The following is a 14,995-nucleotide window of genomic DNA, read 5'->3' on the forward strand; positions in this document are numbered from 1 at the left end:
ATGGCACCAGCCCCTGAGCCACGTGTTGATCAGGTGCGTTTTCCTGTTCCTTTCAGTATCCTTCCCTGCCACTGTAGAGATTGAGGAAAACACTACCTGTGCTCCCGATCCTTCAACCAGTCGCCCCAGTGCCCTGAAGTCCCTTTTGATCACTGTAGGACTTCTCTCTGGAACCTCATCACTGCCAGCCTGTGTAACCAACAGTGGGTAGTAGTCGGAAGGCCGTACCAGACCAGGGAGTTTCCTGGTAATGTCTCTGACCCGGACCCCAGGGAAGCAGCAGACTTCCCTGTGGGACGGGTCCGGTCAGCATATTGCGCCCTCAACACTTCTATTGTCCTTCCAACCAGACAACACAGCAGATTTCACTGGGTGAGTTTGATGACTGCTTCATTAAGCACTCTCCCACAAGAACACACTGCACTTGCAAGGGAGGATTTATGAGGAGGAAATCGGAGACAGGTTATCTATAATGTCTGAGGTCTACCAAATAGAAGTACTTGAGTCATCTGTGTGCCCCAGGGCACACAGATGGGCATAACCTTATTGTGGTTATATCTGGTTGCTGATGGTGGTGATTATTTAAATCTCTTTCCTAGGAACTGAGGCTGAATCAATTCTTCATCTTTGTCCCTTGAGGCATAATGCTGAGATCCTGGCAGCACAGGATTATTAACAGTCCCACAGTACTTTTGGAAGTGATAAGACTGATTATTCATAGCACTTGGCCAGAGAGAATCCAACTTTTTTCTTGACTTTCAGCCAGAGCTCTTTCCTATGGGTGGTGACAGTCTACTCTCTATCATTCAACGGAGAAAGCCTTTCGAAGATGGACGTGTGGCCAAAAATCACTGTCTATGTTGAGGGGTGGGGAGCGAATACAGATCTTGTTGCATTGACCCAAGTATCCACCTCTGCTTCCCAATGAGGAAGACTAGGCTAAACAGGCACTCCTAATTTAAAACTCCCTGCGGGGGGGGGGAGGGCAGGCTTGTCCTGCCCTTCTGGAAGTCCTTGCCACTTCCCAGAAATTCCCGATTAGTGAATGATAGGGTGGGGATAAGGAAGCTTTCAAATCAAGTGAGTCACTGTTCCTGGGTGTCATTCTATTGTTCAGACCTCAATTAATCCTTCCTCTCCTCTTTCACCCCTCTCGTAGCTTTCTCCCAGTGTTTCCTGCACTTCTGCTTGCTCCAGACCCTTCTTCGGTTTAGCCTACAATGACCTCCTCTGAAATGTCATTCAGATTACTTTTAAAACAACCTTAATTTCAAGACAGGTGTGTGCTATCTTTGCCATTTGATGCAGGACAAGCGTTAGGGGAAGAAGAGCAAGAGAGTGATAGCAGGGTGCCCTGAGAGATCCTTCCCTATCTCTAAGCTCTAATATATAACACTTCCTGCCAGCAGATATTATGGAGTTGTGAACCTCAAGAGTGAGAGCGTATAACAGGTTCCTAACTGCAAATGCTGAAATATTTCTGAAATACTCTCTTTCTATATAAAATGTTCCCATATGAAGTCTCTGCCTGATGGAATTACCCTAATCAGATCCTGAGTAATGAAAAAGGTTAACAAATGCATGACTTTCCATTCTAAAAAGTTCTCAGCCTTTTATTTTTTTAAAGCACAGCTACAGCAAAAAGAAAGGAGTCCTTGCCACTGAGCAGGAGTTGCACTGCTTGTTCTGAAGTATCTGTATTGATTGGCTTACGCTATTAGCATTTGAAAGAAACACTGTAATTTTTCATTCATTATTTGACTTGTATTGTTTACAGGGCTAAACACTACTTAATTATTTGTTATTGTTTTCCAGTATTTAGCATTTTATATTCCCTGTTTTTATTTTCAGAATAAAATGTGAAATTGGTCTACCTTTCAATCAGTTAAAAGCTATACAAGTATTAATCAGGTTATTTTGTTTGTTTTTCTCTTTTTTAGGTTTGGATAGGAGCAATAGCTAAACATAGAACTGTAGGCTCTTGTTTACTCCAGCTAAAAGGAAAATGATCATGTATTTTCTGCTAAAGCAGATATTTATTGTTCTCTGCAAAGTGTTAAGCAGAGAGAAGAGACAATGCTGGATTATAAGCGTTATTTCCATGTGTGCACATTTCTTAGCTCCAGCTGTAGCTTTTCATCTTCAAGGACAAACTGATGTCAATTCAGACAAAGCTCTTGTATGGCAGGAAATGCGATTTGCTTGAAATATAACATGGAAGTGCCAAGGTAAGCTCTAAGATCTATTTTCTGCAGTCTCTGACTTTAAAGGTGAGAAGCCTGTTAAAACATCTGAAGGTAAAATGGCTGCATTTTCTTTGGGCTTTGAGTTTAAAGGTTAGACTTTAAACTGAGTGGATGACTGAGGAAGCTAGTTTCAGAAACTGTTGTATTTATTAAGGTATTTTTAGCACAGTGTTTTCTCCATACTTCAGACTAGATGTTTGAAGTTTTGTTTCTGGTTCAGCTAGTTCAACTTAAATGAGTATAAGCTTTTGCTTTTGTATTGTTCAAATTTCTGCAGTTAACCTACTTGAAAGGCTTGTTTCTGTCTGCAAAGACCTGATAGCAGCCAATTTCATCCTTGCGATATGAAGGCTTCCTGACTACAAAGTTCTGACTGCTGCTAACATGCTCTCTTATTTACCTGGGCTAATGGGTTTATGTTCTTTGAAGCAAATTTGGCCATTTTCTGTTCTTCCTTGCTCTGAGGAAATAGGAGCCTCGGGCAATTGTGTACGTAGATTGTGGAATCAATTTTTCTTACCAGTTAGAATCTATACATCTTGGATTAAATTATTTTTCTGTGCAGTTTCTCTTTTCTGCTCCAGCTCTGAAGGGTCAATGTAGTTCTAATAGGGCTGAGAGGGATGCGACTCCTTCACTAGATGCTTCATCAAACTCTGATCATAAAATCAATTCATATGAGCTCCTTTCAGCCTATTGCTCTGTGATGCTCAAATTGGTCAGAGCGGATTTTTATATTTGCTTTCCTGGTGCAAACCTCTTGGAGGAAATGAAAACCTCTTCTGCTATTGAATAACACAAAACTAATTCCAGATCTGTGAGAGCAAGACCTTTACCAGAAAATCCAGACTCACAGTAAGAACCCAAACTCTTCCCTACCATGAGCAACAAAACAAGACTTCTTAAAGAACAACATAAGTATATTAAATAACTACTTCTGCACAGGAGGCAAAATAACCAAAGACAATGGCATAGTTGGGAGCTGCACTGTGGCTACCCTGTTGCTGAGACTATCATTCTTCCAGGAGAACAGCTCTGAACTTTTTTGGCGTGGAAAACATTTTAATAACTGTATTGGGTTTAGATCAAACTTTTCCCTTTTATAAATACACAGTCCCATATCTGCCCTACTGGCAACCAAATAACTGGAACAGCGAAAGAGATGCATCTAGGTAGGGCTTTTCTGGCACACTCTACTTAGGACTAAGGCTGTGCTCACAGGACCAGTCAGGCCTTAGACTAATACTGGCCTTTTACAGCTTTAGCACCTGATCTTGGATGTTAAATGAACTGGGAGTTCATGGCATCTTGTTGGATCTTTTAACTTCAGTGATATCCTATGCCACTAAGAATGCTGAGCAAGGTGTGATGATGTGTGTTATCCTTACTCTTTGTCCTCAACCACATGGCCAATGTCAGAGGCAGGGGGCTGAGCAGGATGTATCCTTTGGTTGAGGCAGTACAGCTGATACTGTACAAAGCCAGAGGTAATGGTTTAGCAAAACGACATGGGAATGCATGTGGGTAAAGTGATGTCTGTTAAAGAATGATCATTACCATCAGTTTAAAAGATGCGACTTCACACTGAAATATCTGCATTTAAAGGGGTGGTACCTACCTCAACCGTCTTGCAGGTCTCCTCCAGCTGCGTGACTATCCCTTGCACTCTGTCATTGCTCCCCACCAGGACTGCAATGCCATCACTCAGTTCGGACTAGGCAGTAAGGGGAGAGCAAGCGGCAGGGGGTTAGGCACCGTCCCACTTCAGGGTGGCATGTCTAACTGTGGGGAGCAGGGGACTAATGAGCCGTACCAGGGTATTAGCTCTTCTTTCCACCAGAACCGAGGAAAATTGAAGGTTTACTTGCCCACAAGTTACCCACTAGTACTTGGACATTTGTTTCCTCTCCTGAAACACTATGAAAACATTGACATTTTGAAACTTTTCATGGAGAAGAAGCTGTGATTTCGAAAGGAGGAAGCACTTTGTTCTAGCAGGCTCTTCTAGATGCTTTTGTCTGAAGCTTTCAACAGCCCCAAAATATTCTCTTTGGGTTTGTTGAGAGAAAAGTCTTTGTCTCTTGAGGGATCAGTTTTTTTAGTGTCTGGGTCTAACCACACCACTGTAGTATTTCCCTGATGACTGTAGCTCTTGGCTCTGGAGAGAAGAGGTGGCCCATGGACCTGGAGGGACCAGGGTGCTACAGAGTGCCTGGCATAAGGGCAGTGGGGCTGGGGCTGTGGTGAGAGGGGAAGGGAGAAAAGGAGAAGGAGAAGGTGAAGGCTGAGCCACTGGCACGAGGGAAATGAGTGGAAGAAGGGAATGGCCTAAGTGTGGGGAGGGGGATGACTGGGGGCTGTCCTTAGAAGAGGAAAGACAGAGAAGCCAGTGCCTAGGGAGCTTGGTGAGAGTGCTGGGGAGGGCGAGGAGCCCTTGGCACACCACTGTAGTGACAGAGGCAACCGTGTCTGTGGCCTCCACAGCTTTGTAAAGGATCCTTTGAAGCATGCATCCTGCAGCCTCCGGGTTATGCCTCCAGTCTTGGGCATGGCAGCCCCTTTCTGCAGGCACGCTGGGAGACAAACCACTGCTTGCAAATCTCCACACAAAGGGAGTGATCAGGGGCATGGATTTGGTCCAAGAAACTTCTCCCCCTTCTCCCTCCCTTTTTGATTGAAAAGGATGTTTGTAACTACTTTCCTAAAGTGACTTCTCATTTGTAGTTTCCACACACAAGCATCTGTGTGACAAAGTTGGAGGCTGGGATTGCAAACCTGGCCTGTCTGATTGCTTGCCCCACTGGGACCCTCCAGAAAAATGAGCTGTTTATCTCAAGAGGATAACCCAGTGAGTCAGGTTTTAAATTAATACTGTATTAAAAATAAACAAATCTTTTACTGGTGACAGCAAGGGCAGAGGATGTTAGGTACATCCTGTGCTGCCAACTATTGAATATTCCTGCATTCACTTGCAGGAGGAGGTTTTTCACTTAACTTTTCTTAAAAATGGGATGCTTAAAGGCAAAAGTGCCTGATAGATAATTATTTGATTTGTAATGGTCCGTTCTCTTTCCTGTTCATGTGTTGGAAATCCCACTTGTTTTTCTGACCTAAAAGCACTGAAAAAACGAGATTAGGAACCTTGAAAGAGAGATGCTCAGCTTCACATCAAATCGCTGTCTAAAATGTTTGCTTGCTATACTAAAAAAATTTGGGACACTGCAATATCTTTCTGTGTGATTTCTCATAAATTTATTTTGCTGTGTTTCTAAACAGTTCCTACAGATTTCTGTGAGCCTTTCACTCTCACACAGGAATGGCAAAGGCATCCCCAGGCCCCTTTGGAAACTCACAGGAAAACCATGGGAATACTTCCTGTCAATGGTCCTGTCAGTTGCTGGGAGGACTATGAGATACAAGAAGATATTTACCTTCTGTCGCTGGTAAACGTTTGTGAGAGGAGCAACTTGACAGTCTTTGTGGGCACCAAAGACTTTGCACAAGGAGCAGGTGGGCATTTCACAGTTCAAACAATAGATATTAATTCTCTCGTCTTCGTGTTCTTCGCACATTGGCTGGTCACACTTCCTTTCGGGTCTGCAAAAGAAAACAAGTTTAAAACAAACTTGGTGCTCATGAATTTCTGATGACAACACTTAGGGTACCAGCATGAAATAGGGTACATTTTTACAGCAGTGTCCAAGGCTGACCTGAATACGCAGAGTAGACTTAAACCGGCCACACGGGATGACTAAATAGACAGTGGTACAGCTTAATGTCCTGACACAACAGGATGTGATGACAATATAGCAACATGACTTCATATGAGGGTTCCAGCTGGGAGTGTGACTGAACCCTTCCTCATATTTAAAAATGTAAATAACCTCACTAAGACTGATCTTAGACTACTCGTGTACTTTAATTAGCATGTTATCCAACATCTATCTGAAATATGGAACATATGTAATTCCTTTAGAGTTCATAATGCAAAATGTTGGGCACTCGGCCTTAATGCAGCAAAGCTCTTATTCAAGGGGCTAATTTGAAGTGAGACTTGTAGGTATTGGTGGACCTTCATGCCCTTAACTCTATATCTCTGCTGATGAGCTTTGTGAGGCCCAGGTCAGGACTGTCAATATCAAACAGAACTGGGTCCTTTATGGCCTTTACACTAGGACAGCAACCAAAATAAGGTCTCACACAAATTAATTTTAGCTGGGTGGCATGTGTCTAGCTCGTACAGTGTTGAACTTTTTAACAGTAGCTGCTCAATTGTACCGTCCACCAAGGGCATGGGTTACACAAGAAGCATTCCTCTCCTTTGCTAAGCCAGGAGCTGTCACCAGACTATAGCTCAGTCCTGATCTTTTCTTCACCAGTATGATTTAGCCATACACACACAAGTCAATCCCTGCTATTTTAGGAACTAATTAAGTTCTAGCTTTCTTTAAATGAGCCACTTAACTGACATTGCTAGTGTAAGTGAAAGGTCTGCTCCAGTCCGTGTAGGCAGGCTGATGCTTTTCTGAGCCCATGCTTCAGGCTTAGCACCCTGAGCACGTCTGCGGCAAGCAAGTGAGTGTGTGAGGATGTGGTACCGGAGCACAGAGTTAGTAGAGCGATGGAGGGAGTGTGCCTGGGGGTTCAAGCCTCCAAAGGTTGCCACTCCTACTGTGGCAACATTAAATCTTTCCAGTATAAACCATTATCCCTTTCTGCTACCATTTGGAAGGAGAACTATGACTATGACCAGTAGCAAGTGGAGCAATGGCATCATAGAAATACATTTTTTAATCATTAGATAGAAAATATTTTCCAAAACTATAGAATTTAATGGAATTAAATGGCAGCAATTTTTTAAAAGCCATTCTACAGCAAGGAGGCAACCAGTCATTCTATTGCAAGTTTAAAAACGTATGGAAAGATCATTATTTTAGATTATATTACAATAGCATTTTTCCATACAGTTTGGTAGAGTAGATATGGCATTTAGTTTTTAATTACAAAGTACAGGTTTTCTCTTCTGAAGGGAATGGAATGTGATCAATTAGATGCATTTAAAAAAAGATCAAGCACCAAAGAAAATGTCTCATGCATTCCTATTTTTTAATTTCGGGAGGGCACTGGAATTTAAAGGGTTCATAAGGAGAACCTGTAATCTGCAGTATAACACAGTATACCAGAATAAAACAAGATGGACACTTCTGAAGGAAGCCTGTATTATTTGGGTCAAATTTCCAGCATACATTTACATAAGGCACTCAGTGTGTCAAATCCGGCATCATTTCAATGCTAGTCAAAAGAGGTGTGTCTCCACTATAAGGAATGCTTTACAGTTTGCAGGTGACTGCAAACAGCCCCTAATATATTCATGGTCTGGTGCACCAATGGGGAGGCCTGCATATGAGGGCAATAACAGACAATGAATTTCAAAGTGATTAATTAAGCCTGAAATAGCTGCTCTTCCTGCAAATATTTACAAGACCAGAACCAGAAACTACTAGAATTTTATTTGACACTGGAATGGTGCCACTAGCATGAAAGACACATTGCACAGGGCAAAAAGGTGACGATGTCAAGCAAGTTCAGCCAGAAGTAGCCAACCTTCAAAGGTGCCGCAAAGAGCTGGAAGAAACCTGGCAGAACTCCCTGAACTAGTGGGGCCCTGAAGACAGTGACAGAAGACTAGAAGTAAACAGAGATCTATAGTCTCCTCTCCAGGCTTTGCAAAAGGAGAGATTTTTAGCAGAACATTCCCTGACTTCAGAGGAGGTCCTCTAGGTCTATGTAGGTGTAGCAAAGGCCAAAACACAACCCCTAAGTTTAAAGTGGTGGTTGCTCCTGAAATGGAAGATTAAAGAGTAGCCAGTAGGAAAATGACAGCATGGCTTTAGTAGAAGAAAAGATTCATCAAAAATGTGCTTGGACCAAAGAAGTGGCAGGTAGCTGAAATGGCCTAATAGCTTTATGCTCTTGTTCTCTGAGTCTGCTCTTTGAGATGCTAAGCCTGTGTTTGACTGCTACAGGCTTATTCTTTTCCATTAAAATTGAATTTGGACCTTAATGTGCAGAGTGTTGTGCATGTTTTATGGAGAGGAGGATTCTCAGCACTGGTGAGGCCACACCTGGAGTACTGGGTCCAGTTCTGGGCTCCCCAGTACATGAGAGACATGGACATACCAGAGAGAGTCCAACAAAGGGCCCTGAAGATGATTAAGGGTCTAGAGCATCTCTCCTGTAAGGAAAGGCTGAGAGAGCTGGGACTTTCAGCCTGGATAAGAGAAGGTTCAGGGGGTTCTTAACAATGATCTGATCTTATCAATACCTGCAGGTATCTAAATACCTGAAAGAAGTGTGTAATGAGGATGGAGCCAGGCTCTTTGCAGTGGCACCCAGTGACAGGACCAGAGGCAATGGGCACAAACTGAAACACAGGAGGTTCCCTCTGAACATCAGAAAAAACTTTTTCACTGTGAGGGTGACCGAGCACTGGCACAGGTTGTCCAGAGAGGTTGTAGAGTCTCCTTCCTTGGAGATACTTAAAAGCCATCTGGACATGGTCCTAGGCAACTGGCTCTGGGTGGCCCTGCTTGAGCAGGGGGGTTGGACCAGATGATATCCAGAGGTCCTGTCCAACCTCAGCCATTTTGTGATTCTGTGATTTGGTGAGGAAATGCAAAGTTTCTGGGCACGTAAAGGAGCACACTTTAATTAAGGACATAGAAAGGCCTTAGCAAAACTGCCATTTAATTAGAAGGCCTCTTTTCCTCAGGATTTCTACAAATTCAGAAAGGTCTCTACTGAAATCCTGAATCCAACTTTGATAGTGTTTTTACTGAGGGCCCTAAGATAGCTGTAGCCCTTCCTGTACCATCACATCACCTAGTGCCTGCACCTGGTCAGGGGATGGAGAGAATCTGCATGACTGTATGAGGCATAGTCAGGTCATTAGTGAAGATATTAAACTGTATTGGCCCCAGTATCAGTCTTGGGCATACACCACTAATGACTGGCCTCCACCTGACTTCATGCTGCTCACCATAACCCTTTGAGTCTGGCAGTTCAGCCAGTTTTCAGTCCACTTCACTGTCCACTCTAGACCTTACTTCATCAGTTTGTCAATAAAGATGTTACAGGAGACAGTGTCAAAAGTCTCAGATAAACAACATCCACCGCTCTCCTCTCATTCACTGAGTTAGTCATCTTGCTATAAAAGGCCATCAGGTTGGTCAGGCATGATTTCCCCTCATAAATCCATACTGGCTGTTCCCTATCACCTACTGACTATTTCTAATCACCTTCTTGTCTTTCATATGTTTGAAAACGGTTTCCAGAAAGATTTGCTCCAACAGCTTTCCAGGGACCAGTGTGAGGATGACCAGCCTGTAGTTCCCTGGATTCTCTTCCTTGCATTTCTTGAAGGTTGGAATAACATTTGCTGTCTTCCAGTCCAGCGCTCAGGAACCTATCCTGATTACCACAACCTTTCAAAGATTATTGAGAGTAGCCTTGCAATGACATCAGCCAGCTCCCTCACCACTCATGAGTGCCTCCCATCAGGATGTCCAGTTTTTTTTATTATTCCCTAACCTGATCCCCCTCCACTGAGGGTAAGTCTTCCTGAAGGCCAATCTTACCAGTGAAGACCGAGGTGAAGAAGGTCTTGAGTGCCTTGGGCTTTTCCATGTCCTTTGTCACAGGAGCCCCTGCGCCATTTAGCAGTGGATCCACACTTTCCCTAATCTTCCTTTTGCTGCTTGTGTAGCTGTAGAGGCTCTTCTTGTTAGTCTTCATGTCCCTTGCCAGATTCAGTTCCAAGGTGGGCTTTGGCTTTCCTAACTCCATCTGTACATGCTTGGACAGTGTCTCAAAATATTCAAGACTCACCTGTCCACCTTTTTTTGCTTCTTTTTTAATGTTTTATTTTTATCAGGAGCTCCTTGCTAATCAGTGCAGGTATCCTGCCACCATTGCTTGAGTTCCTGTATATGGGGATGGACCATTCTTGAGCTTGGAGAAGGTGGTCCTTGAAAATCAACCACAATGATGGACTCTCCCAAAAGCAGTGAAAAGCCCGTCAATACCCAGGGTAGAAATGAGGCTTGAAAAATGAGAAGACCAAAATTGTTCATATGGACGTAGGGATTCCTGCAGCTCCATTACACTAGTACTATTGTGAATGCCTGGCCCAAGAAAACCATTGGCGCAGGTGAGCCTGGGGCTTTGTCTCTGTGGGGAGTTGGAGAAGATCCAGGTCTCTTGGATGATGATGATCTCTCCTCATCTCTTTTGCTGCACAGTCTGCGGGGCTCCTCCTGCACCTCCCTTGCTTGGCGACCTGTGGGTAGGGAGCCCATCTCCCTGGCCCAGCCTATCTGAGATCCCCAGGCATCCCTGCAGCCCGTCCTGGAGAGCCATGTCCTCCCTTGGAAGCTCTGGCTGAGGCCTCTGAGGTGTCAGGGATAGCTGCTCCTGGCGGTGCTGGCTACCCCATCCTGCAGCAGGTCACCATTGTTGCAGAGCCCATGCATGCTGCTCTCAGCACAGCACCTGGTCCCTGCTGTGCACACTGCTGCACACACTGCTCTATCTGTGCTCAGGGCTGCAGGGACAGCCTGTACCTAGGGCTCTTCCTGGTAGGTGCAAGGGAGAAAGAGCGCTCAACCCTCTCTGATCAGGATTCAGCTGGTAACAAAGCCCAAAGTACCTTTTGATCAGGAATAGCCAGCTGAGCTCATTAGAGGCTGCCAGAGCTTGCTAGAAGTCACAGCCTCCTGTTGCTACCCTTTCCTGGTGGCAGCAGGCACCCTGATGTTCCTCAGACAGTTCAGGTAATCAGTGGCCTACAGACTTTCAAACATCGGTTTAATATTTTAGCCGACTCCATTTCCACTGGGTTCAGTCCTTTGCCCTCCTTTAAAGCTTTGTAGGAGCCACGTCCTGCTTGAAGATTTTTCCTTGCGTTGCTAATAGATTCTAAATTGGGCAACAGGCTACGCTGCCATCAGCTGGAATTTGATGAGCAATGGAATAAAAGACCACATGACGTGATTTTTACTAATAGGAAGGGCTGCATGTGAAGGCTTGGCCAGACCCTCCCAACCCCATAGCCCAGCTCCTGCCTCAGCTTTTATTTAAAAAAACCCACCAATTCCTTAATTCAAATAGAAACTCAAATTTTAAAAAATATTTTTGAAATAAATTATTTTTGCCTAAGCAGGAGACAAAGCTTGCTCCCTAGCCGAGTTTCCCTCACTCTCCTAAGCTCATGTGAAATGCAGCTGGGAGCTGGCATCATTCTGGCACGCAGAGTTATGGTGAATTATACCCACAGGAGGACTCTAGGGGAAGAGGCTCCTGTCTGGAAATCACAGGTGCTGCCAGTTTGAAGGGTTGTCTTGGGAAAAAACAAGGAGGCAAAGATCATATCTCACCCTTCCTCTTATGTACCTCTGCCAGACCCCAGCCCTCAGTTTGGAAGAGACTGGTACAAAAGGAAGAAGTGGAGAAGACCTGGTTTCCCTTGACTTTTTGGTTTCAGTGGGACAGCACGGGGTAAAGCCATGGCAGATCTTGCTCATGCTCTCATGGGAGCCTGAGGAACGTTAGGCAGAGGGAGATAAGCAGCTGAGGCCTACAAAGTGCCAAATAGTTTAGATAATGCTGCTATGCATTGCCGCTGCTACGTAACACTGATGATAACTTTCATTCTAAGGACATACATGAAGGTTAAATAAGCGCCTTAACAGACTAAATAAATGAATCTTTTGGACAAATATCTAAGCAACTATATGTTCATATTTATTTTTTTTTCTATTCTCCCCTTTTATTCATCATGTTGTGTTTTACTTTTGTGGAATTTAAAAAAAACTACTAAATCTCTTATATTTCTATTTAACTGAATTTTGTTCCCATTGCCCATGAACTACATGGGAAAAGGAGCTGCATTTCTTTATTTTTTAAGTTAAATACAACTGTGAGCTGAAAAGAAACAAAACCAAGAAAGACATGAGGCCACACATGTCCAGCTTATTTGGTCAAAAGCAAAGTCCACAACCATAGCTTTGCTGATTCATTTCCTCTGAGATTTTCCTGACTAAAATAATATTTGGGTATCAATGACACACACAAGGGTAGCTGACCTTCCCTTGGCACTGAGCGCAAAGGGCAGCAGAAAGGACAATTTTAAGCCAAATTCATGCTCTCCGATACTTTGGAGCTCCAACCTATGCCCACCTACAACAGTCCCTGAAGGGGTTCAAACAGCCAAGAAGAGCCAAAGCCACCGATGGTCTCCGAAACATCCTCTCTGCTGGTGACTGTCCTCCTCTGCCGGAGGAGGGTAGAAGTGCCCTAAGCCACCCGAGGCACCGGGCTCCGATGGTTGTGTCCAGCTGCTCTAGTGATATCACCTCATTGTCCCTGTGAAACCCAGCTCCTTGTTGGGGTGGGATGGGTAAACTGTCAGGGAGCATGGCCAGGATCACACCTTCCTTCAGGTGTACAAAACACCTTGCCATACAAAACTGACCCTATGGATGCACGCTGGTGACAACAGGCAGCTTCCCTGGGTGAGAGCTGCTTGCCTGGCAGCCTGGGACCAGGCTTAGCTTCCCCCCTACTAAGTTCCCCAAGGTGGTACTATGCATTCGACCCATCCCAGGGCAAGAGAGACAAGAACAAAACATTTTTCTATTGCTGGATCCATTACACATCCAATGCAGGCAATTAACATTCAGGAGTAATCTTACTTTTTAGGATTAACCCATTCCTCTGCCCTGGGGTCCTGATTCTTGTGCACAGTCACACAGCACTGGTACATATTATTTCTGGCTATTCCTTCTCTTTTATGGAGTCCGAAATAAGACTTGATTTCATGAGTTCTCATCCCAAGCTGACAGGAATGGAGATGTTTTTATTGAGTTTTGATTTGACATTATGATGCAGAGTATCTTCTGTGTGAAATTCAGTTTTCTTCTTGTTTGTGCTGCCTGCCCCTCAGGATTTTCTAAAAAGATTTGAAATTTCTTTCCCTTCTTTACACAAAAACACAGAGGTTAAAGACAAATAAGATTCATCTGAACTGTTTTTAAAATAAACAATGTGAACCTAGCTACTTTTTCCCTATTCATGTGAGCAGCCATGCTGACCTCAAGGGCTTTGCTTGCACGGGTAAGTGTTGCTCATGTGAATAAGTATGGCACAATCCTCTGCTGTAAGTGGAAGCAGGGAAATTCAGCATCTATTTGGATACGGTTTTCAGTGTTCAGTGAGAGCTAACTCCATTGCACAGCAAACAGACGGGCATGCACAGCAGCACAGTCCCTTTCCGCATTTCCAAGAGAGAAAACAACTACATCATTTTGTGCAACAAACAGAAAGACCAGAAGGCCACCGCAGTCTCCTAAGCCATTTCTGCTTTTGTGGCAAACCTCCTCTGAAGGGTACACATTCACTTATTACCTTGTGGACTCCTGCTTGTAGATGTCGATGATGTTCTCCACCAGCAGGTTCCTCTGCAGCCCATAGACGCCGTGCCGGTCGAGGACCACTTCGTGCCTGCAGGAGGGACAGCGAAAGCGGCCTCCCGATGCCATGGTTGTGCCTCCCCTGGTCGGCAGGTAGGGGTTGGAGGCCTGCTCTTGCCAAGCAGCACAAGGAGAGGTGAGTAAGGCCATGCAAAACCATGAAAACCTCTTTCAAAAGCACTGGGGCAAAAACATGCTTGTAGCAAACCATTTGTCAACATGCCCAAGGAGAAGGTAGGTCCAACAAGCCGACCCCAGGAAAGTGCCTGGCGACTGCAGGGTGAGGGGCCAGTTCCTCAGCTCACTCACGTGGCCATGTTGCCGCAGCTGACAAGTGACACTAATCTGCTACGAGCTCAGCCCTGGCCCCCAGGGACGCTCAGCTTCTGCTTTAAATCACTCTCCCCCAGTCTTACTGACTGTTAAAAGCAATTCATTGAAACATGTAAAAATCTGCTTTTCCATTAATTTCAGCCATTGCCGCTTGGGAAGCAGAGCTTTCTGAGGGAAGAAACCTACCTGGAAAATGTCGCTGGCGCATTTCCGACAGAGGTTGTGCTGACAGGGCAGGATGACCACAGGCTTGGTGAACATCTCCAGGCAGATGGGGCAAATCAGCTGTTTCTCCAGGTTATCCATGGTTTGCTGTTCTTTGGAGAAGGACTTGTAGTTCAGGGAGGTGCTCATCCCTAGCTTTTCCAGGGGCATACGTTCAGGATCACGGCCTCGTGGAGGGGTTTCCGGGTTAATTTCCCTTGAAATAAGTCCAAGGCTGTGCTGCGATCAGAGACTCTCTGGGTTGCTCTGGCTGGAGGACATTGTTTAAACGAGGGGCCGAAGGGAGCCGGGGCTGTTTTTAGCAGCACGGCGTCACAAGATGCCATCCTGCTGTGCCCATATAAGCGCGTGAGAGGAGGACAGGCTGGGACAGGTGATGGCTGGCGGGGGGACAGGGGGGGCAGCCGGCGGGGCCCTGGCTCTCCTCACTCGCACATTGGGTTGCTCTGGCTGGAGGACATTGTTTAAACGAGGGGCCGAAGGGAGCCGGGGCTGTTTTTAGCAGCACGGCGTCACAAGATGCCATCCTGCTGTGCCCATATAAGCGCGTGAGAGGAGGACAGGCTGGGACAGGTGATGGCTGGCGGGGGGACAGGGGGGGCAGCCGGCGGGGCCCTGGCTCTCCTCACTCGCACATGCTTCACCCCCTGAGGAGGAGAGGAG

At 45.2% G+C, this 14,995-nt stretch overlaps 1 protein-coding gene across 3 annotated transcripts in view; it reads right to left on the reverse strand.

Annotated features, from left to right (window-relative positions):
• Positions 1 to 14,628, reverse strand: part of TRIM55 (tripartite motif containing 55) — a 43,021-nt gene extending 28,393 nt beyond the window's left edge. For all 3 annotated transcript variants that reach the window (XM_019471381.1, XM_009276725.2, XM_009276732.2), the window contains exons 1-4: positions 14,294 to 14,628; positions 13,710 to 13,882; positions 5,678 to 5,843; positions 3,865 to 3,960 (exon numbers count right to left, since the gene is read on the reverse strand). In XM_019471381.1, coding sequence (XP_019326926.1) covers positions 3,865 to 3,960; positions 5,678 to 5,843; positions 13,710 to 13,882; positions 14,294 to 14,482 — 624 coding nt within the window. In that variant the 5' untranslated portion in view covers positions 14,483 to 14,628. The remainder of the gene's footprint in view (positions 1 to 3,864; positions 3,961 to 5,677; positions 5,844 to 13,709; positions 13,883 to 14,293) is intronic.
• Positions 14,629 to 14,995: the final 367 nt, after the last annotated feature.

Source organism: Aptenodytes forsteri, unplaced genomic scaffold, assembly GCF_000699145.1.
Source record: "Aptenodytes forsteri isolate BGI_AS27 unplaced genomic scaffold, ASM69914v1 Scaffold411, whole genome shotgun sequence".
Classification (NCBI taxonomy): Eukaryota; Metazoa; Chordata; class Aves; order Sphenisciformes; family Spheniscidae; genus Aptenodytes; species Aptenodytes forsteri.